General features: G+C 35.7%; 1 protein-coding gene across 2 annotated transcripts in view; it reads right to left on the minus strand.

Moving 5' to 3' along the window:
* CNOT2 (CCR4-NOT transcription complex subunit 2) overlaps positions 1-25,694 on the minus strand; it is a 183,016-nt gene that overhangs the window by 58,269 nt on the left and 99,053 nt on the right. For both annotated transcript variants that reach the window (XM_044678084.1, XM_044678083.1), the window contains one exon: positions 3,798-3,920. In XM_044678084.1, coding sequence (XP_044534019.1) covers positions 3,798-3,920 — 123 coding nt within the window. The remainder of the gene's footprint in view (positions 1-3,797; positions 3,921-25,694) is intronic.

The raw sequence follows: 25,694 nt of genomic DNA on the forward strand, positions 1-25,694 counted from the left end.
AGGCTTTGCAAAGTAGGATAATTCATGGTGGAAGTGGTTGATTATAGGGTCAAGACTATGAAGGGAATGAAGTGAGACCATAGCATAGTTTTTGTAAAAGACTGGAGGAACAAAAAATGAGGAAAGAGGTCAGCAAGTGCAGTAAGAGAAAGACTAGAGGTCATAGAGAGGGGGAAGGTTGAAAGACAAGAGATTAGGGTTAAGAGTGAAGAATTTTGTAGTAATGTTGGAGGAAGTAGTACTGTTAAAAGTGATGATGTAATTAAGACTATGACTATATGAGTATGAGAGAAATAGAGCAAAGGTGGGAAATAATGATTTTCAAGAAGACAATATATTAGGAAGATTGTGCTCTGTACAAACACACACACACACACACACACACTCTCACTCTCTCTCTCTCTCTCTCTCTCTCTCTCTCTCTCTCTCTCTCTTAAGAAATCTCCAAGTCCCTACCCCTAAGGAGAAGAGTGACCAAAGCCAAATCATTCCTGACTTGGAAGAAACAGGTAGTAGGAGTCAGAATCCACATTATCCAACCCAAGAGTCCCAGAACAAAAGAAAAAGCATTGATCAAGATTCACTGCCTTTGCTTGGCAACACCTTTCCACAATGATTGAGTATTACATTCATCTGCCAAAATCTAACTCATATTACAGTTGATACTACAGCTAGAAAATTTCGACCATCTGTTATTCTCTCTATCCTTATAATTGGTTACCTAGAGGCAAGTTATCTCAAACACTTCTTTCATTTCCATTTTCCTTGACCTTATTTACTACTTTCTACCGCCCTATGGAATTTCCATTCCATAGTCTTCATTCTGGAAAATTTCTGGTCCCTCACTGCCACAAGGCAATTGTTTTACCACTCTTTATTTAACTCATGATCTCACTCACCGCAATGGTTCTTCCTCAAATACCTCAGTTTCCCTTTTCATCCTCTGAACTAATAATATTGCTTCATATTTTACTGAAAAATTAGGCCATTTACTGAGAGCTAGATCCCTCTTCTACTCTCCTCCTCCTCAAAATCACATCACTCCAATGCTTTTGGCTACTCTTTCTTCCTTCACTCCATGTCTACTATGAGGAATAGCCTTATTCTATCCCAAAGTAAACCCTTCTACATGAACAAGAGATCCTATTCCATCTTTTCTCTAATGGATTTCCTCCTCTAAGTCTCTCACTTATTTCAATCTGTCTATTGAATACTTCCCTAGTGTCTATAAACACAGTAATGTCTCCCCATCCTCCAAAATACCTCATTCAATCCGTTTACCCCAAATGGCTAACTTCCTATATCTCTTCTATCTATATTAGGTATTCCCAGTTCCTTTCCTCTCACTTTTTAACTCTCTATGATCTGACTTTCAAACTCATCATTCATGTGAAATTGTTGTCTTCCAAATTTACCAACAATCTCTTAATTGACAAATCTAATGCCTTTTCTAAACTTTTATTCTTCTTTTATCATCACTATAATTTTTGATGCTCTTTATCACCTTTTTCTGCTTGAAATCCTTGGCTTGCTAGGTTTTTGTGACACTATCCTCTTCTGGTTCTCCTACCTATCTTACCATTCCTTAGTCTCTTTTGTTTGATCTTCATCCAAGTCATGCTCACTAACAATGGGTGTCCCACAGAGCTCTGTCCTGGGTCTTTATCTCTTCTCTCTATATATCACTTAGTGATATCATCAGTTCCCAGAGATTCAACAATCATCTCCATGATGATGATTATCAAACCTACTTATATATCTCTAATCTCTCTGCTGAACTCGCCAACCTCCAAGTCTTATGTCCCTAACTACCTACTGGACATTTCAAACTAAATGTCCCACATATCTTAAATTCAACATATCAAAATTTGAACTTATTATCTTTCCCCAAATTGCTCCCCATCCCAACTTAGCTAGGTACCAAGATCTTCACAGTCACCCTGGTTGGTAACATAAGTGTCATCTTTAACTCCTGATGATCTCTCACTACCAATTGCCAATCTGTTGCCAAGTCCTGTTGATTTTGCCTCCATAATGTCTCTTCCTCTCCTAACACTGCTACCACTCCAAAGACAACCCTCTATGGAACCTCTCTATTGAGGGCACCACCATTCCTCATATCTCTAAGGTTCACAATCTCCCCTTTTTATTTTTGACTTCTAATCCTTCTTCACCCAACATTTTTAATCAGATGCCACATTTTGTTCTTTCCACATCTACAACATCTCTCAAATCTAAACCTTTCTTTCAATTCACATAGCCATCACATCAGAACAAGGCTTCATTGCCCCTTGCCTAGACCACTGCAATAAAACTATCCTCTCTATACCAGGTGTCAAACTGAGTGTCGCCAAAACTAAATTAAAATGTAATTGGAAAATGCTCAACAAAATAAATAAAGATCCAACACAGATTATGTTAATGTGTGGTTTCCTAGGTCAGTACACAGCTTTCAGGGAGCTACTTCGAGTTGAGTCTGGTATCAGCCTTCTACAGAGCAGCCAAGGTCATTTTCCATAAGAGCATCTCTGACCACATCAGCCTACCCCTTTCACTCAGTCAACTCTTGAGAAAGCCTTTCACAGAGCTTTCTGGCATCATTATATATTATTCTCCTTTCTGGACTACTCTAATCTAATATTCCATACACTGTCATGCCTAGAATTCGTGTCCCAAACATAGAAGGCCCTTTATCCCTCTCCTCCACCTCCCTCTCCCAGAATTCCTCACTCCCTTCAAGTTACACATCAAAAATCTTCTTCTATATAAAGATTTTACTGACACTCTTTCCAAATGCTTGTATCCTTTCTTGTATCTTTTTTAAAAATAAAAATGTTTATTCTGTATATACTTTTATAATGCATAAAATAGTAGATAGAGCTAGCCTTTCAGACAGAGAAGTTGTTTCAAAGAGAAGGACTTTTGACTGTGTAGCTCTGACAAAAACTAAGTTATTTGCTCTCTTAATGTCTTAGCAACCTTAAGTTTCAGGGAAAGGGGCTCAACTTCTTAGGTAGAAATTCTTCATTAGAAACTCCTTATACCAACAAAATCACAGGACTGGTTCAAAATGGTGTGTTTGTGCTGTCTCCCCTAGATACTAGGACTTGAAAGCAAAGCTCCTTGAATGCAAGACTGTTTAATTTTCTGTCTTTGAATTCTACAATTGTAGTCTTCTCAACCTGGCACATAGTGGGTGTCTTCACACTGTTTGTCAAATATGAAGTCAAGCCTTAGAACAGAAAGAATGACTATGAGCCAGGTGTCAAGCTTCTTAACAAAGTAAAAAGAATGAAGTAGAGTCTCAGAAATGATGATGACAAGAAGTTGAACCAAATGATAAAAATAGATAGTGTTAATTTCAAAGGATAAGAGAGTGTAAAGTGATGGTAAAAAAGGGAAGTATAATAGGAGGAAGGAGAAAAGAGGAAGGAGGAAACCTACTATTCATGTTGACCCAGTACTTTAAGGGACATAAGAGAAAAATGCTCCTTATTCTAGGGATTCACTATCTTCTGGGGAAATCTTTAGATATTTTTAGAGAAACAATCTGAATAAATTTCTAAATCTAAGTTCTAATAAATACATTTCTCTACACATTAATATCAGGTTTTGTAATTATGGTTCCATTATTTTCTCCTAGGAAACAGAATTTGCCATATTGATTTATTTAGAAAACCAAAAATAAGGCACAAACTTGCAAAGTTAGAAAATGGATATAAATTCCTTTCTAGATAATATACAAAAACTTTAGAGTCACACATTAATTAGCAAAAACCAATGTAACATTAACTTACATCTTTTTCTGACCGATGTGGAAACATCGAAGACTGGCTGTAGTACATGTTTTCATCATGGTAGTCACTGTCGACCCCCTCTACAAACTTCTTTCTTGAAGCACCAAACATGCTGTTTGTCACCTAAAGAGAAAGTTATTTTAGGGAAAAATATTATTTTGAATAACACCCAGCAATACCTAACTTCCCAGACAGATTGGCTTGGCAGAGATAATGGAAAATCAAGGGTGAACTGCTAGGCTGTATGATAGGCCAAACTGTGCAATATTAGATGGGATCACAAATCTGTTTGCAAGCAATGGAACACTAGATTCTTAAATATCTGGGTATCTGGTGATGAGACTAGTCAGAGATATTTATCTCAAACATCATTTTTCTATTCAAAAAATCATATCTTCATTGTTCTTATATAAAATTACAATGATAATCTTCAACTATAAATACACATTGTGACTTTCCTTTTATTTAAGGTCTTATTTTATTCCTGCTGAAATAGTTGTAACTACACATACTTTTAACTTACACTGTACCTAAATACTGAAAAATATGATGAGTTTACTGAAAATAATTATATTTTCAACTAACTTTACTGATTCATATTCAATGTAATTTTATATGTAGTCCATGAAACTCAATTATTTAACCATTTGTATTTTATAAGGAAACAATAATCTTATTTCATTTGATCTTTACAACATCCCATTGAGGAAGGTAGTGAAAAAAGAATTACCTCCATTATATAGATCAGTGATTCCCAAAGTGGGCACTACTGCCCCCTGGTGGGTGCTGCAGCAATCTAGGGGCACAGTGATGGCCACAGGTGCATTTATCTTTCCTATTAATTGCTATTAAAATTAAAAAAAAAATTAATTTCCAGGGGGCTAAGTAATATTTTTTCTGGAAAGGGGGCAGTAGGCCAAAAAAGTTTTGGGAACTACTGATATAGATGAAAGAAGCAGGACTAGGATGCTTAATCTGCCAAAGACTACCTAAATATAAGTAATCACAGGACAATGGAATTTGGAATTTAGGAGATCAACTATTCCAATTCCTTTACTTTAAGTATTAGTAAACTTGAGCCCATAGAGGGAAAATGACTTTCCCAAGGCCACACAGTCTGTAGAGTAGGGATATGAGTCCCAGTTTTCAAAAATTCGAATCCAGAACTAGTCAGATTAAGAAACTTGAAATTAGAGATGATTTAAAAGGCATCTCAAATTAAGTCCAAATAGTACTATGCTCAATACATAGTAGTGAGACACTAGCAATTAAATTCGAAGCCTTAGTATTTTAGCAAATAAATGAACGACTTCGCAAAAAAAATTCTTTTAATTACATTAAATTTTCAGCTTGACAAGAAGATATTATAGCCAGTTTCCTAGTTTGTGTGGAATGAGTAACAGTGAGGTTCCATTACTTTTCTTTTTGAGAAATAAATTTAAAATACAATTTAGAAACAGCAGAACAAACTTGTTCAAAGTAAATTTGAAAACACATTTCACAACAAAATAATTTCTAAAAACCTAAAATTTTAAATCATCAAGACCTTGTTCATATGAGAAGGAGGCAACTACATACTATTCAAGTCCATTCTGGGTAATATTGGGTAAGAGCTGAGGCAGAGGCAGTTAAGAAGGAAAAGTAGTTTTAAGTGTGGGGCATATATATGAATAAGCATCCAATTTTTTTAAATCAACAACAAAATTTATCATACATTCTATAAATCTAGATCCTTAAATATATGACAGTATGAGCTAGAAAATTTAATGAAACATTTTATTTTTAAGCACCATTTCTATTTAAGCCCTAAATGAAATAATGGAAAAATTATGCACATACACATATGAAAAATATTATCCTAACTGATGCAATTTGGTATTATTTCAAGTGAAAGTTCGATTCTCTAATCTTCATCAACTTTTAAGCAACCTAATTAATTCAAATGGACTCTAAAACTAATCAAAATTTTATACTACCATTTTTATAGCTAAAACATTAGAATTAATAATAGAATATTGGAGCTGGGATGGATGAGCCTTTTGAGAAATAAAAAATATTTGTTGACTGTCTCCTTTCTTAAGAGTTCTCTTCTCATTCTTGGTGCCTCTGGGTTTACAAAGGTTATGTGATTGCAGATCTTATCAAACTAGAAGGACTTTTGAATACAAGTCCAACGATAGATTGTTCTTTGTCAAAAGATCAATTAGTAAATAAATATTATTAGCCACCTACTACATGTCAGTACTGTGTTTGGATACCAGTATGAAGGGGGAAAAAAAATCAATCCTTATTCACTAGGACCTTTAATTCTAAGGGGAAAGACAAGTACATATATAAATACACATAGAATAAATATAAAGTTAAGAAATACAAATATATACGAAGTAGTTAAATGTTACTGTTGTTGATATTTTTGTTGAAAGGAGAGCTCTAGTAGTTGGGGAGTGACAAAAGACTTCCAGTAGAAGAGAAATTCTATGAGAAGGACATAACAAAGAAATGAACTCCAAGAAAATGGGAGAGCCAATTCTAAAGCATGGCAACAGGAGATGGAATGTTCTATGTGAGAGACAAGGAAAAGATCAATTTGGCTGAATTGCAGTGTATGGAGAGGCAAATTGGAGCCAGGTTATGAAGGACTCGGAGAGAGAAGTGTTTATATTTTATGTGGGAGCCATAGGAAGTCACTGGTGTGAAGGAAGTTAAGTAAGGGAGAGACAAGGTCATATCTGTATTTAAGGACAATTATGATGGTAGCAATACACAGGAGGAGTGGTAAGAGAGTTGATGCAAGCAATTAATCAGAAGGCTATTCTAAGGAGAGGGGTGAGGAAGGCTTGACCAAAGGTTGTAGCTGTATAAGTGGAAAGAAGGGGCCACCCAGGAGTTAGAGAAGTTGTGAAGGTAGAAATGGCAAGATTTGGAAACTTATTGGATATATAGAAGACAAGGGTGAACAAGGAGTAGAAGATAATGCCAAGGGAGGAGAATTGTGATTTTGCAGAAATAGGGAAGTATGAGAGAAAGATTTAGACTCTAAATTTTAGAGGAAAAAGTAAGTTTAGTTAGGGATCTGTTGAGTTTGTAATGTAACCAAGACATTCAGTCTGATTTAATTTGAAATGTCTATTGGGAAACTGGTGATGTGGGACCAACATGCATTGAGATACTAATTAAAATCACAGGAATTGGGGGCAGTTAAGTAGCTCAATAAATTAAGAGCCAGATTTAGAGATGGGAGGTTCTGGCTACAAATCTAGCCTCAGACACTTCCTAGCTCTGTGACCCTGAGCAAGTCACTTAACTCCCATTGCCTAGCCCTTAGCGCTCTTCTGCCTTGGAACCATACATAGTATGGGGACCACCCATGTTCAGAGGGCATAATATGGATTATGATTCTGTGAAAGAAACTGAGAAGGAAATCAAATCTGAAATGTACAACAGTCAATTGGTAATGTGGGATTTAAACTTGGGGAAGCAAGCAGTTAGATAATAATGCATAATACTAGTTACACTTATATAATATTTACGATGTGCCAGGCAGCATGCTAAGCACTTTATAAATATTATCTCAGGTGGGTTTCACAACAACCTTAGAAGATACATACTATTATTACTCCCATTTTACAGACAAGGAAATGAAGATATATGGAAGTTAACTGACATGCCCAGGATTATACTGCTACTAAGTGTCTGAATCTGGATTTGAACTTGGGTCTTCCTGATTTCAGGCCGGGAGCTCTAAGCATTTTACCACCTATTTGCCCCTATATATACATAAATAGATCTTAGTAAGAGAGAGACAGAGAGGTTCACTTTTCCCCAAGAAGCTCATTTATTTTCATGGTTTCAACCACCAATTTTATGTAGATGCTTTACACATTTATAAATTCTAGTATTTGCTCAGTATTTCCAAGTTCTTTTTTTTAAGTCTCCACTTTCTGCAACTATAAGGCACTATGGCCTAGGAAATACAATAATGAATGATAATCTTTGCCCTCAAAGAGATTGTAATGACAGTTATATAAGGTACACACAAATAAGTATGTTAATATAAATTACATTGTGATCAGACACAAAAATAAATGATCAATATAAATCTAATGAAAATGTACAGAAGTAAAGATCACTTTCATGTAGACTTCAGGAACTTCAACTTAGACGTGTGAGCAGCCCATCTTAATTTAAGAGTACTGATGATTAATGGAATTTTGCCAGAATGGAGAGGAGCACATAGTCTCTCTGACAGGAGAGAAAAGGTATGAGCACCACAAAACAAGACACATTTAACTGGACCCTTAGCAATCAGGTTGGCAATTTGTTCCTAGAAGATTTGTTATCTGTATCATTTAAGTCAATAAAGTTTGATTTACAGGTATTGATGATTCTTAAGTTCTCAGTACATCCTCAACCCTAATAAGCATATGTAATGGTAAATTAGTTTTACACATACAAAATGCATTGTTACATATGGTTATGTTGGTTTGCAAAAGATCTGATATATCTGGTGAGATGAAAGATCTTTAAGAATCAAAATGCGAGCCAAAAAAATGAACAAAAGCTAATATTATTTCAATAGTTTCCTAACTTCCAGGAAGAAAATAACAATCTTGGATGCCTAATACCACTGATATTATTTAACATAGTATTAGAAATGCTAACAATAAGAGAAGAAAAAGAAATTTAAAGAGTCAGAAATGGCAAAGAAGTAATAAAACTACCTCTGTTTACTAATGACATGATGATTACCTGAAGAAAATCCCAGAAAATCAACTAAAAAGTTAAACAATCAATAATTCTATCATAGTAGCATACAAAATAAATTCACTTAAATCATCAGCATTTTTATATATTACTAACAATAGTCCTGTAAGAAGAGATAGAAAGATACTTTATTTGAAATAACCACAGATAGAATAAAATATCTGAATGTATACCTGTCAAAATAAACCTAACACCTATATAAACATAATTATAAAACACTTCTTACACAAATAAGGACAGATCTAAATAAATGGAGAAACACTAATCATTCATGGATGGGCACAGCCATTATATAATTAAAATGACAATCCTACCTAAACTACTCAACTTATTCGGTGCCATCCCAATTAAATTACCAAAAAAATATTTTACTGAGTTAAAAAACAATAACAAAATTTATTTGAAAGAATGAAAGAGCAAGAGTATCAAAGGACTTAATGAAAAAATATATAAAAGGAGGTCTAGCAGTACCAGATTTCAAAATGTATTATATAAAGCAATAATTATCAGAACTATCTGGTACTGGCTAAGAAAGAGAAAGGTAGACCAGTGAGGGACAGAACTGACATATAGAAAATAGCAGTAAAAGATTGTATTAATTTGATATTTGATAAAATCACAGATTCAGGATTTGGGGATAACAAATCGCTGTTTGGAAAAAAATTGCTGGGATAACGGGAAACTAGTTTGGCAGAAACTAGATATAGACCAATAACAAATATTTTACACTATTCACTAAGATAAGATCAAAATAGATACATGTTCTAGTCATAAAAGGAGATATCATAAGTAAATCAGAAGAACAGGGAACATATTACCTATCAGATTTATGTATAGAAGAAGAATTTATGAGTTAATAAGAGTTGAAGAGCACTGTGAAATATAAAATGGGTAATTCTGAATACATTAAATTGAAAAGGTTTTGTAAAAATAAAATAAATGCTGTCAAGATTAGAAGGAAAACAGAAAAACTGGAAGAAAAAAAATTTACGAACAACTCCTCAGAGATCTCATATCTAAAATATATAGAGAACTTTGTCAAATTTATAAGAATAAGAGCCATCCTCCAATTGATAAAAGGGCAAAAGATATGAATAAGCAATTTTCAGATGAAGAAACCAAAGTCAGATGTAGGTAGATGAAGAAATGCTCCAGATCACTACTGATCAGAGAACTGCAAACCCAGACAACTCTGAGATATCAGGTCATATCTACCAGACTGGCTAAAATGATAAAAGGGCCAAATGACAAACGATGGAGGGGACATGGAAAAACAGAGATGCTAATACACTATTAGTGGAACTATGAATAGATCCAACCATTTTGAAGAGCAATTTGGAATAACATCAATAACCTTATAATGCAGCAATACCATTGCTGGGTTGGTTTCCCCAAGGTGATTAGGGAAAGAGAAAAAGAACCTCTAGGTCCCAAAGTATTTAAAGTAGCTGTCTTTTGTGGTGGCAAAGAATAGGAAACTGAGGGAATCCCAATGGCTGAACAAATTGTGGTATACGATTCTGAAGGAATACTGTTGAGCTATAAAAAAAATGATAAGTGTTTTTTTTAAAAACCTGGAAAGAATTATACAAAATAATGAACAGTAAAATGAGTAGAACCAGGAGAACATGATACACAGCCACAGAACTAATTCTAAAAGAATAAACTGAGAACATTAATTCCAGAAAGTGAACAGAAAGATAAACATGACAGATACTTTATATGAACATGTATCCCTCCATGAAAATATCCTACGTGAGGTAAGTTAAAAATAAAGGAGATTTGGGGTTTCGTTTGTGTAATATCTTCTTTTTCTTTATACATGGAAATGCTTGCTTTGTTTAGATTTGTAAACAGTTGGAATAATTTTTAAAAAGTAAATTTAACTTAAAAAAAAAAAAAAAGACAGCCCCACTGTACTTTACTGAGACCACTTCTGACAAGTTCTAGATTCCACATTTTAGAAAAGACATTCATAATCAAGGAATGTCCAAAGGAAGGCAATCAATGGTGGAGGGTCTGGAATTCCGGACTTATAAGAATTATTTAAAAGAAATAGGGATATTAAGCCTGAAAAAGACTTACACAGATATGGTCTTGACCTGAATTCAAATCTGGTCTCAGACACTTACTAGCTGTGTAACACTGGTCAAGTAACTTGACCTCACTCTCCTTATCTATAAAAATGAGCTGGAAAAGAAAATGGAAAACTATTCCAATACCTTTGCCAAAAAAAAAAAAAAAAAAATGAAATCACAAATTGTTGGACATGACCGAAATGACTTTACAACAACTTTCTGAGTCCAGGTCCTACCCACTCAGCTACCTAGGCTCCCTAGGGTATAAATGCTATTATTAACCTCATTTAAATATGAAGAAACTAAATCAGAGAAGAGGTTAAATGATCTGCAAGGGCAGGGGTCAGCAACATATGGCTCTTTCTGCAGGAGCCATAAAGTCCATTTTTTTTTCAGGCGCTGTTACAGGAGCGGCCCTGTGAGTACTGTACGGCTCTCATGAAATTACATTTTAAAAAATGTGGTGTTTATGGCTCTCATTGCCAAAATGGTTGCCAACCCCTGTGCAAGGGTCACACAGTTTGAAAAATATAATACCTCCCCCTCCAACTTCCTAAATAAAGTACCCTTGACTCAAAGGTTCAAAAGAATTCATCCCCTTTTCTTGTTCAAGAGTTTGAATATTAACTAGCAGCCAATTTCACTCTGCTTTGCCCCAACAAGAGTTAGCAGCAGTATGACCTATCCCCCAAGTTCAAACTCCTGTGACTCTTGGCCCTAGAGTCTGATCCTCTTTGACCCAGCTGAGAACCTATAAAAAGGTCAATGAAATGCCACTTGAGTCAGAGGACCCTGTGGATTTCCAAGGGAGTAAAGAACTACAGAACAAGGTGTTCTCAAATGGTTTAAAAGAGAAGTGAGGATTATGAAAGAAGAATTTTGGCCTGCACAGTAAAAATGATATGCAGAATAGAAAACCATGAAAACACAGTGAAAAGACACAAATAAAAAACTAAAGAAGGAAAAAATTTACTGAGAATACAAGTACACAGAAGTGAAGGACAATTTGGAGGAAGAAATGAAAAATGATGTTAAAACAAAATACGGTCCATATACAAGTAAAACATACTGATCTCAAAAACAGGATGCATAGACACACTTTAAGAATGGCAGGTTTCCCAGAAGAAAATATCAAGTCAAAAAAATCAGAATACTATAATGCAAGAGATAAACTAAAAAAAAACTGCCCAGAACCTCTGAACACAAAAAACAAAATGCCAAACACAAAATTCATACATCACTTTTTAGGGAAAAAAAAATCATGCCACAAATTCCAAAATAGCTGGTGATTAAATTTAACAATTCTAATGACAATTTTTGCAAGTAAAAGAAAGATATTCAAATATGAGGGAAAGGAAGTTTAACACAAGAATATTCTGCACCCACCATAAATCATAAGAGGGAATAAAAAGAATGTGTTCCAAAAAGCAAAGGCACTTAAGATGCAACTAAGGTAACAAACTCAGCAAGCCTGAGCCCAACCATTAAAGAGAAAAGATTTGGTTCGAGCACTATCATTACATGAAGCTTTTCCTAAACTTCCACTTTAGTGCCTTTCCTCCCAAAACATTGTGTATTTAACTACTTAAGTTGCTAGTATCGTCACCCCAGAAATTACTTTGTATATTTTATACAATCAGTTTTTGGTGTAAAATTTTGAGGGGTAGGTTTTGTAGCTATGTTTTCACCCAATCAAAAGCAATCTGAGGGGAAGTTAGGTGCTCAGTGGAATGAGTACCAGGCCTGGATATTGGAGGTTCTGGGTTCAAATCTGACCTCAGACACTTCCTAGCTATGTGACCCTGGGCAAATCACTTAATCCCCATTGCCTACCTCTTACCACTTTTTTTGCATTGGAACCAATATTAATTCTAAGATGGATGATAGGGTTTAAAAAAATGTAATCTGCCTTTTATCTCTGGAGCTTAAAACAATGCTTAAAACATAGTAGGCACTTAAGTGTTACTTGCTGATTAAATGTAATAATGAACATATATATCTCTCTTTTGCTTTACTGCTCAACTTTCTAGAACAATCTATAGTTCCTATCTTCACTACCAATTCACTTCTTAATATCCTTCGGTCTGACTTCTGGCACCACTGTTTTAATGTTCCAAGTTAACCAGTAAATTTAAATTGCCAAATCCAATGGCCTTTTCTCAGTCCCCATCATCCAGAACTACAGAATCTCAAAAGCAGAAGGAATCTTAGCTACTACCTAATTGAATCTTTAACTAAAGAGGTATCCCACCATACACGCTCCTTCAGCTACCATAACATAGCTCTGTCCTGCCTGTCAACTCTGCTTGAGTATTCCTTTCCTATCTCAGATTTTTAGAAGTTCAATTTCTCTTTCTGCAACATCCTAAATGTGGATGTACCCAAGGTTATTTCCTAGAGCCTATTTTCTTCCCTTGGCAATTTCGGACACCCTTATTGCTTCATTTTTAACATACATATATCCCTTAGATATCTTCATGTCCCATTAGCAACTCATTCAGTATGTCCAAAGGTTAAATCAATATTCTTATAGTTCCCAAACTGAATGGCACCTTCTAATGTTCTAGCTGTATACAGACACAACTTGTCACTGAGAACTCAAAATATGAAAATCATCTTAAGCATCCCCCCTCTCCTGCGCTGTGTTTGTGTGTAAAAATAAATGCTTACACACACACACACACACACACACACACACACACACACACACACACACACACACACACACACACCCCTATNCACACACACACACACACACACACACACACACACACACACACACACACCCACCCCTATATACACATTTCTTCTATACCCACAAAATCAGTAGCCAGAATGCAACAATCTGTTCTTGATTCTCACACTCCTGGTCAGTATAACTCAGGTCACCATCATTTCTTTCCTGGACAGCGTGTTTATCCTAAGCCCAATGACAACAAGAATGATGTGTTGACTAGTACATGAATTGTATTTAAGTAAGGCAGCTGCACAAAGTTGTCTGCCTCACTCTCTCTCCCAGTCATCAAAGTCCAATGGTGAGATAAAAGTCAGGACAACCTTTGATGGGCAGGATGTGGTGGATGGTCTTGGCACCTTTGATGTCTGACTAGACTCTAAGCACCTGTTTCAACTGCCACCTTCATGATGTTGAAACAAATTGTTCTTCCCCACTCCCCCCACCCATTCCATTAGGGAAAGTCTTCACATGTTTGGGGCAGACATTCCACTAACTCATCAACAGGTTTGAGGCCTATTGGTTATCCTTAGCCTGGTTTGGCCTGTTGCCTGCCCATTTGGTTTTACAGTTGTTTGGCTGCTACACATGCTACAGCTTCTTGGTGCCCTGAAAATGCCTCAGTAAGTGTTCCCAAGAGAGGTACTGGTCCTTGCCCTGTAGGGCCAGTGTAAGTGGTATGAACACAAAGACACATGGTATGGTGTGTGCAGAACTGTTGAACAAGGAGATGGGGATGAGGTGAATCTTGATGTCACTAACATCCTTCATCACCTCCTGGAGCTGTGCTCAACATGCTAAGTTAGTCTGAGCCGTCTTCCTGCATCCATACCAGGACTAGCCACTTGCCAAACAGAAGAAGGGTTTCTTATAACAGCATGGCAGTTCTCCTCATGACTTGTAGTCCATCTTTTTGCTTGGTAGTCCTAACCCTGTAGGTACTCAACTTAACAGGCTACTTTGTTTTTTTCCTCCACTTCTAGACTCTATTAGTGTCTCTTGCTAATCCACTGCAGCAGACCAAGTCTGTCCAACAAATTAGATAAGAAAGGCACATTTGCTGGCATTTACCTTATACTCTATTGTAATCTACTCAGACAAACAGTTCATCATGGAGATATCGCTATACTTTGTGTTTTGGGGCTGTTTTCTTAAAGGCTTCATCTCTGTTTTCTATTCCTGACCTGCCATGCACAAATTTCTCCTATTAAAAACAGAAGCTCCTTTTTCTACAGTGATGCTAGAAAGAATGTCAGAATTCACCTTTGAAATAGACAGATTCTTGAAGGTTCTTGGCACCCTTCTTACTATCTATACCAATGATTCTGAGGAAGTGGGGCAGTGTCAGAAAAGACAACCTTTAGATGGGAACACATGAGTCATGAATGTTACTGTTTCACACTGTAACTATGTTAACATGATGGTATAAGGCAGCTGTCATACAGGACTGAAACTCTGGGACATGAGTGTCAAGAGAAGCCCAGAATCTTGTCTCTTGGTCAAGTACGGAAGTCCTGATCATAAGCTGCCTTTCTTCTGCAATGAGCTTACCAATTCTATCTTAAATCATTAAACTCAAGCATGCTCTAAAATAAAAGTTATTAAACTTTCCCTGCATTATCTCAATAATTCCAATTGAGATCCTGATCTGTTCTTTCCTGGTGTTTAATCTCATAACTGTTGCTAATAAGGCCCTCTGGGCACAACCCCTTATGAAGCTTAGAACTTCCTCTCTTTATTCAAAAGGAAGCACTAGAAAGAAACAAACACCATCACAATCTTTGACCAATGTTCTACCATTGACAACCTCTTGATGAACCCATTCAAAGTGGTATGAAACACACAAAATTAAATCTCTAAGGAATATAATATCCCACCCTAAATACAAATATTCAACAAATGGAAAAGAACCCAAGGATTGGGATGCTTTGTTTTTTAAAGATGATATGTGAAGCTGAGGAACTGCAGAGATAGTTGTGACAAAATGCCCTATATCCTCTATACTATATAAAGCAGCATTGGTGAACCTTTTCCAAGTTCAAGTGCCCAGAAGGCAAATTCAACCTGTCTGTGAGTTGGTCCTCCCCTGCCCCCAGTACCCCGTCCACCCCATTATAGGAAAGAGCCAACAGAGGAAGTGCTTGGGTGGCTGGACAAAGGGGTAGGGCATGCAAAAAAATGTTCTCGGGCCCTGAGAAGAGGGGGAACTGAGCGGCTCCCCGTGTACCCACTCTGCATGTGTGTCATGTCTTCACCAAAGCTGGTAAAGAGTATAACCTAAGGGATCTTCACATTCTAAGATGCTACTACCTCCCCAAAATCTCAGAATTTCAGATGAAGGAAACTTTAATGGCCATCAAATGGCCATATACTTGGGAAAAAAAATCTACAACATATACCAAAGTTATCAATCAGCCTTTACTAATAGACTTTTGAAAGCAATAGGCAAACACAATATCCATCAGACTATTCTATTCCTTATGTGGACAATTCTTATTAAGTTGGTTTTTTTTGTTTTTACTGTTAAGCATAAGTTTCTCCCTTTGAAACTTCCACCACCTGTTCTTGATTCTGCCCTTTATAGTCCAGCAAACCCATCACTTAAAAGAGTCATTCAGACACCTGAAGATGGCTTATTATGCTCCATATACCTTGCCTGTTCCTCAAAATTATCCTCTCTGGGGTCAATATATTTAATTACCTCAATATGCCTTCATACATCATATGACACTAATTCCAGGCTCTCCATCATCCTGGCTGCCCTCATTTCGACTCTGTCCACTATGTGAACATTCGTCTAGAAATGTGGTACCCAGAGGCAAGCAACAAATTGGGAAAAAAAATTTTTATAACAAAAACCTCTGATAAAGGTCCCATTTCTCAAATTTATAAGGAGTTAAGCCAATTGTACAAAAAAAACAAGCCATTTCCCAATTGATAAATGGGCAAGGGACATAAATAGGAAGTTTTCAGTAATCAAAACTATCAATAAGCACATGAAAAAATGTTCTAAATCTCTCATAATTAGAGAAATGCAAATCAGAATAACTCTGAGGTATTACCTCACACCAAGCAGATTGGCTAAAATGACAGCAAAGGAAAGTAATAAATGTTGGAGGGGATGTGACAAAACTGTGACACTAATGCAACCACTCTGGAGGGCAGAAAGGGCTTTTTAAATTACTGCCTGCCCTTTGATTGAGTCATACCACTGCTGGGTTTGTAACCCAAAGAGAAAATAAGGAAAAATACTTGTACAAAAATATTCATAGCCGCGCTCTTTGTGGTAGCAAAAAAGTGGAAAATGAGGGGGTGTCCCTTGATTAGGGAATGGCTGAACAAACTGTGGTATCTGTTGGTGATGGCATATTATTATGTTGAAAGGAATAATGAACTAGAGGCATTCAATGTGTATTGGAACAAATTCCAGGAAGTGATGCAGAGTGAAAGGAGCAGAACCAGGAGAACATTATACACAGAGACTGATACATTATGGCAAAATCGAACGTAATGGACTTCTCTACTAGCAACAATGATCCAGGGCAATTCTGAGGAACTTATGAGAAAGATCTGGATTCATACATCCAGAGAAAGAACTGTGGGAGTAGAAACGCAGAAGAAAAACATATGACTGATCACATGGTTTGATGGGGATGTTGACTTTAAATGATCACTCTATTACAAATATTAATAATATAGAAATATTGTGGAATTGCTCATTGGATCGGAGAGGTGGGAGGGAAAGAACATGAATCATGTAACCATGGGAAAATATTCTAATGTATTAATTAAATAAATATGAAAAAATGAAGGGAAAAAAAGAAATGTGGTGCCTGGGAGCAGCTTGATGGATTGAGAGGCAGGCCTAAACACAGGAGAGCCTGGGCTCAAATCTGGCCTCAAATACTCCCTAGCTGTGTGATCCTGAATAAGTCAACCCCAATTGCCCTTACAACAATATTGATTCTAAGATGAAAGGTAAGGGTCATCTGGACAGTGCAAAATGTCAGTGTCACATTCCTTAAATTTATGCCTTTCAAATATAATCTAAGAGCTTACTCTACCATGCTATTGAATCCTAAAAGGTTCTGCTGTTCCCTAGATCTTTTGCAAACCAAACTTAACCCTATTTCTCACATTTTGGACTTCTGAGATTGATTTTTTTGAACTTATGCATAGGATACATCCCTATTAAATTTTATCTTATCAGAGTCATTCCAAAGCTTTAGCTTGTCAGCCCCTTTTAAATCTGACTGCGATACAGTGAACTAATTAACCTCCCTTTCATTTTGTGTCATCAGCAAATCTGTTGAGTATGTGCCATCTATATGTTTATCCAAGTCAATGGCAAAAAGGTCAGGGCCAACCAAGACTCTTGGGCCCTTTTCCTTTCCAATTTAATACTTAATCATTAATGTAGTTCTAAATCTATCATTTTAATCTATCAAAAATTATTAAATGTCTTATTAAATGTCTCCTAGGTGCTAGGTGCTAGGAATTCAAAGATGAAAACAAATAGTCCTTGTCGTTAAAAAGCTTACATTCTATTGAAGAAGAAAATGCTTTAAAAAAAGCATATGCTACAAATAAAATGCAGGACAGAAGGAGAAAGAGCTCTTCCTGAAAACCTTTACTGTCACATAGAGATAGCAGCCATAGGAAGAGAGCAGGTTCCAATGGAGAATAGCTCAGGGTGACAGGAAATGATAATAAAGGGAAAGACGGAGTATCATGTTTAAAGAACAAGAAAAAGGTGAAACTGGTTAAACTGCAGAATATAAGAAGGAAAAATATTGCTCAAGAAGGTTGCAACGGTTGTTTGAGGCCAAATGGAGGAGCTTAAATTTAATGTCTAAAGCAAATGGAAGCCACTGGAGCTTACGGAGTCATGAGTGACTTGGTTCAGACACATCCCTGAAGAAAACGGCTTTGGCAGCTGGGTGAAAAAGATGAACTAAAGAAGGGAGACACCTGAAGAAGGGACACCAATGAGGCATATATCACAACACATAATGCCCAAATCAGAGTGGTGGCATTGTGACGACACACATGACAAGGAAACAAGATGAAGAAGGGCTGTCCTCAAGAAACTTCCATTCTAATAAGGGGAGATAACACATCTGGAAGGTTTCTGCTACAAATCATATGGAAAGATTCAATGGTGAATAGTGGCAAAGCACAGCAGAATGCATCATCTTTAATGTCCTGTCCATAGATATGAGCCATTGGATGATGCCAAAAGTTTTAGAGGTAATAACTTTCTGAATCTTCAGCACCTATGGCTGAGGAAGTAGGAACTGCAAATCAGGTGGCATTAATGAGTTTCTTCCCTGGACGGTGGCTTTAAGGGCCACGTTAGAAGGAGAGCTAGAGGTGGGGGGGAAGACAGGGAGTAGAGCAGTGCTATTTCAGGAGCTCTTGCTTACCTATGCATTAGCAGCAATTGGTTGGTAGCTGGCATTTGTGGCTATGGGGAAAGAGGGCCCTTTTCTCCATGAAGCTTTCAGGACAAGGATGAAAAGAGGACAGCTGATTTGAGGGTGATGATATTCTCAGAGATCCTGGGGTTCAGGGTTCCAAGCTGTTGCCACAGAACACAAGGGGAAGGTTGTGGCAATGACATGATCCACCTGGCACATGAAGAAGTCTTCTATTTATCCCTAAGGTTGAATTACTTCTTCAGTAAGTCTGACTTGCCTAGTTTGAAATATCACATAAGTAATGGGAGATGCAGGACTAGAATTCAGGACAGAAACAAGAACTGGAAATACAGATGTGGAGGCCATTTACATAGAGATAATTTAACATATGAGAGTTGATGAGGACACCAATACAAAAAGGGCAGAGAAACAAGACAGAACAGCAAAAAGCTCTAAAGAACAACCACAACTGGGGGATATAATACAGATGATTAATTAGAGAGTCAGGACAGTATTCTGGAGAAAAAAAAAAAAAAGAGGGAAAGGGTACGAGAGAATGGACACCCTTGTCAAATGCTGCACAGATTAGGAAGGATATGAACATACACAGTGAGGAATGATGAGCAGATTAACTTTTTTAATACTTGTAAAGAACTACATGAGATAATGAAGAATGAAACAAGTAGAATCAAGAGAACATTATACAGAACCACAGATTCCATATATGAAGAATAACTTGGGAATGTCACCTTCAGAGAATGGACTAAAAAATGGAAACAAAAGATATAACCTACATATACACCTCCGTGTGCTAGGTGATGCCTTCTAGGGTGTAGGGAGAGGAGAATGGGCTTAAGATACCTTGAAATACATTTTATTAATAAAAGTTTTTTTAAAGGAAGTATATGGACAGAGAAAAGAAACAGAATTGGCAAATAAGGGATTTTGGGAAGTACTGCAATTGAATGATGAGACTGGAAGACAAAATACAAAAGGCTGAGAAGTTAAAGGGCAGGAAGTGGAGGAACTTTTTCCAGAAGTTTGGAAAAACGTTATCTAATACTTTACTCAATCTAAACAAACCATAAGCATAGTCTTCCTTTGACCTAACAATCTAGTAACTCCAAAAATATTTCCAGTTTGATATGACAGGTCTTTGATGAAGCCATTCATGCTCTCTGTGATCAGTATTATTTTCTAGAGATTTGTTAAATATCCTTTAATAATACAACCTAGAAATTTGCTAGGAATTGAAGTAAAGCTCACTGATCTATATTATATATATATATATATATATATATATATATATAAACAAACATGAACTATGGAGTTCAGTAACTCCAACAGGCTTCCTATTTTGGATAATGTGGAAAACTATTGCTTTTCCCCAATCCTGTAGGAATGCTTTTGGTCCTAAATCTTTTAAAGACCACTCCACCAACCATTCACTAGCTCTTTCAGTACCTAGATATTCAGTTCCTCTGGGTCAGTGACTTGTACTCATCAAGGTACTCTCTATTTCTTTACTTATCTTGGGCTATAGCTTCCTAGTAATCATTTTTGTTTTGACTTTTCCAGTCCAAAGATCATTCACTTTGACAGGGGAAAAAAAAAAAGAACCAAAATAAGATAAGAGTAGCTTAGCCTTTGCTTATCTAATCTACATCAAAATTCAATCTTTCACACCCCTTCCCTAGCTCTCCTCTACCCTATTACAACTATACCATTGATACACAGAGTAATCTCTCTTAAATAGTACCTGCATCAATGGCATCACTCATTTTTAAAATGGTCAATGATTCCTATTTCCTAACAGATTAAGTCAAATCTTCACATTTTTGTAAAGGCCTAGAAACAAAATAGAGACCACCAACTAGGGAAAAGTTGAGCAAGTTGGCACATATGAATTTAACAGAATGTGGCTTCTTTAGGACATGATGACCATACTTGATCAATGATACACATAAAACCCAGTGGAATTACGTGTCAGCTACAGGGGAGTTGGGGTGGGGGGAAGGTGGAGAGGAGGGAAAGAACATAAATCATGTAACCATGGGAAAATACCCCAAATTAATTAATTAAATAATTCTTCCCAATTAAAAAAAAAAAAAAAGAAATGATGACCATAAGGAAAAAAGAGAAGTATGAAAAGATATATCAGAAATGACACAGTTAAACAAGAAGAGCTAAGAAAATAGTATACGAAATTACCAAACAATGTAAATAAAACAAAAACCACAATAAAACAATGTAAAATCCAAGGTGTAAAATTATGATAATGCTTGGCCCCAAAGGAGAGATATTAAGAAGACACTTCCCTCTCCATCTTTGAAGAAGTGGGGGACCACAGGCATGGAAAATTGCCCACAATGTTAGATTTTAAAAGATGTTGGTTATTTTTGCTGAATTTTCTTGGTTTTCTTCTATTTAATTTTTTATTGTGAGGAATGGTTTGATTGACAAAGTAGAAACTTCAGGTCAAGTTTTGTTGTTGTTGTTTTAAGCCTAATATTAGAGTGGCTAATGCATTCAACTTCAAGACTGCTACATACAGCCTAAGAGCTTGCCAAGTATGAAGGAAAGTGGCTCCAAACTATAAGAGAATGACAACTTACAAAGTAAAAAGAATTGCAGACCAGATTCACATTTTATTAATCAATCAAAAATTATACTAGATGACTCCAAAGTAAAATCATAAATTCATAGATTTAAAGCTGGAACTAACTTAAAAACTCATCTAATTTAACTAGTTCATTATACAAATGAAAATCATTATGCAAATGAGGATCAGTATGATTAAGTGATTTGTCCAAAATCCTGTCTGTATTTACAAATACAAATTTGCCATAGGATTTGTCTTCATTCCCAATTTAGTTGGGTTGAAAACATCCACTAGGTCTCCCTTCTGAAAAATCAGTTCATAGAAATTCCTTAAATTCTGCCTCCAAGGAATTCTGCCAGAGATCAACTTCATTCATGGCAATGAGATTCTCTGCTTTGATTCTTTTGAGCACCCCAGAGCATTTCAGCTATGACTTCCTCTATATAAATTTCAATCCCCATTTCTAACTACCTCAATTTCCTTTGTCATGAATATCCATTAGTATTTTAAAACTTGAGACTTCTACATATCAAAGTAATCACTGGCACAACAAAACCATATCCTGATTTGCCTATTTAGGTTTCTGCTACCATCCAAATAGGCAGGACCAGAACCTTAAGTGTGGTCTCCCTGACTTCTCCCATTTCTCCTTGTCAAAACAACTGCCAATTCTGTCGCTACTCTTTTTACAGACTTTTTCCTTTTCATTCACATACTATCTCAATTCTAATTTAGGTTCTTATTATCTCATGCTAATATTATTTCAAACATTTTCCTGGTTTGTCTGTTTATATCATTCCTTTTCGTATTTTAAACTTCCACTTTTCAGCAAGATGAATCTGAATAAATCACATTTCTCAACTCAGCCTTGTCTTGTGCTAGTCTCTCTGTTTAGAACAAATCTAACCAATCAAAATTCTGATTTACTCAATTTGTAAAAAAAATTCATATAATAATCAATTAAAATTTCCTATTAGAACTTTTCTAAGAATGGAAAGTAAATTATGATTTCCTATGCTATTAGATTACTATATGTAAAAGATTTTCTAGTGAGGATTAAAAGTTCTTTCTTAGTCCTCTTTAATCTTACTGCTTTCTGAGATTACTTCAATTTATTCTGTATATATCTTCTTTACACATGGCTATTTGTATGCTGTCTCCCCAATGAGACAGTGAATTACCATCTTTTGACTTTTTATGAATCCCCATGTATATACCATGCCAGGTACATAGTATCACTTAATAAATACCTGCTGACTTGTCTTAATCAAATGAACTCTAATCAAGCCATCTACTTCTCTTATCTTTTATTTACTTTCTTCTAAAATTTAAAATGCATAGAGTTGTTGAGAGAAATATAGAACATTATAAAACTGGACAAATTTTAAATATCATCTTCTTATAGTTTTGCCACCTCCTTTCATCCAACCAAGAAATTTAGGTTCCTAGCTATTATGGGCTTCCGTGAGGTATGTCTTTCATAACAATTCTAAGTGTCTTCTCTATGTCAATATCCAAATCCCTGACAAAAATGACAGCCAGGCTAGATTCTTGAGTCACAACACTAAATATTTCCCTCCATGTTCAGATGGATACCCTCTTGATGCATTTAAGTCAGCATTTGATCTTCAAATAAAGTCTTACAATTGGCTGGAACACTGAGAAGTTAGCTGACTTGCCCAGAATCACACAAGCAGTACATGTCAAAGGCAAAACTTAACTTCCAAGGCCAATTTTCCATCAATTATTCCATGCTGTTTTTCATGGAAAAAAAGATGAATATTAAAAAACAGATCATCTAAAAGTTTATTTCATTAACTAATTTCAATATTATTCTACAAAAGCAACCAATAATTAGAAAATGACTAGAAATTAATTATCATTCTACTTTTGCATTTTATGAGACAAAATCAAAAGCAGCTACAAAAAAAGGTAAAAAAAGGTGCACAAGAATTCTAGATGGACTAAAAGTAAAAAAATTAGCCTATACTAACATAAATTACCTGAAAGATTATATTCCAATCCAATTTAACACAACAAGCAATTACTGTTTTCTTTTCATGGATAAAGTATGTCTTTCAGGAACCCAAATATCTTGGTAACACAGAATGAGGTAATAAAACCAACAAGATCAAACTTAAAAGGAGCTAAATCACATTGCTTGAACATTTTTATTAATGTTAGCTATTTTCCAACAATTCAGTGTGTATGAATGTTAAAAACTCTAAAAGGCCCTGTCAAGTAATGGGCACAAATATTTATAATTTGAAACAAGTACACTCACTATTTTAACTTGAATGCTGAGAATATTGGATTAATCTTCCTGTTTCATACCAATTAGTAAAATTAGTTACTGAAAGAAATTACTAATTGTGGCAAACGATATAATACAAAAGAGTTCTATATGTATTGATGTGTAATTTGGAACTGTTTCTTCTCTAGATAGAAAATAGTTTAAACAACAGAAACTTACCTTTTAAAATAATAATATTTAAAATTTATATAGCACTTTATAAGCACTTTATGTGCAAGTGGCACAGTGGATAGAGTAAAAATAGGACGACCTGAGTTAAAATCCTACTCAGACAAATAAAGAGGGCAGAAAACCTTAAGGAGGCATATTATTTCATCTGAGCACCACAACAATGTTGAAGGTAGTCACTGTTATTCTTGTGGTTTAGATAAGGAAACTGAGCCAAAGGAGGGTAAGTAAATAGTCCAGAGTCACACAGTCATTAAGTGACTCAGGAAGGATTCAAACTCAGATCTTCCTGACCCCAAGGCCAGAATTTCATTCACTATACAACCCAGCACAATAGTTGTGTAATACAAGTTACATAATCATCTTACAGAGGATAAAACTAATATTTTAATTAATTGTGCAAGATCTTACAGCTCATAAGTGATGAAATATGGAATTCAAAATCAGGTACTATTATTTTGACTTACAATTATATAGTATTTTTTCCACTGAAGTATATAGATTCTCAGAAAATTAAAAGAAATTTTTTTAATCAAATAAATTTAATTATATTATAACTACATGCTATTTTCATGGAACTACTGGTGAGAAAAGAATAGTAATTATTTTTGTATCATAAATAATCAAACAAATCCACTGATCAAATATATTCACTGTATGCTCTATTTGACAAGGGGTTTTGCTTCACACTCAATTTAAAAGGCCTCTACTAAAAACCTACCCCAATGCATCCTTATGATATAGAAATGACCAAGATTCTCAAAGGTTGTTCTACTGCGAAATAAAAAGTCTCTAACAGGCTGGAAAAATTTTTATGGGCTGTAAATCTTTCAATGAAGGACCAGACAGCTAAGTTAAGATGACACTAGAAAGCCACATCTACAGAACATGAGAATCCAGTTGCGGAGTTATGGGGATAAAATCTGTAAACTACTAATGAAATTATAGATCTCTAAAATAGTAAAGTAACTTAAAAAGAACATGGTTGAGGGAGCAGCTAGGTGGCTCAATAGACAGGGAGCCAGACCTGGAGATGGAAGAAGTCCTGGGTTCAAATCTAGCCTCAGACACTTTCTAGCTGTATGATGCTAGGTGAGTCAATTAACCTCGTCCTTACCACTCTTCTGCCTTGGAACCAACACTTAGTATTAATTCGAAGAGAGAAGGCAAGAGTTTTGTTTGTTTGTTTCTTTAAAAGGGCATAGCTGATTCTGACAATTTATTATCCTATAAAAATATAAAGATGCCATTCCAGTTTAATTTGTACAACTCAAGTCAATAAAATAGTGATTCAAATTAGAATACTTTCAGTTGTAAATCTACTTAAAGCAAATCTAGCATCTACAAAGAGGTTTTCTGGATGAATTTCTTATAGGAAAAGACAGTTCAGTTCATTCTATCAACCTCAAATTAAATTAATGCCATATATATTACAAGCATTCAAATGCTTATTCAAAGAAAAGCCAAAGACTTCTAGATAAGATAGCTGCTTGAATGGTGCCCATCCATACTCTACTCCTCTCATATCTAATAATGATCCAAAAATCATGAGGAAGTACTATTACTTCTTCCATCCTAGAACACAAAGTCAATGAGATGCCAACAAAGTTAGAACCAGCACAATACAGCCTCCCAGACAATCAAAGATGGACTAGCAATATATATAGACTGCAATAATTGCATCTACAGGCAGTAAGAATAAAGGGGCCTTCTGAGAAAGCTTCAGTGTTCAGAATTCAGTCCTAGAGGATCGAAGGTCAAGGAGGGAGAGGGAGAGGGAGAGGGAGAGGGAGAGGGAGAGGGAGAGGGAGAGGGAG

This window comes from Gracilinanus agilis, chromosome 5, assembly GCF_016433145.1.
Source record: "Gracilinanus agilis isolate LMUSP501 chromosome 5, AgileGrace, whole genome shotgun sequence".
NCBI lineage: Eukaryota > Metazoa > Chordata > Mammalia > Didelphimorphia > Didelphidae > Gracilinanus > Gracilinanus agilis.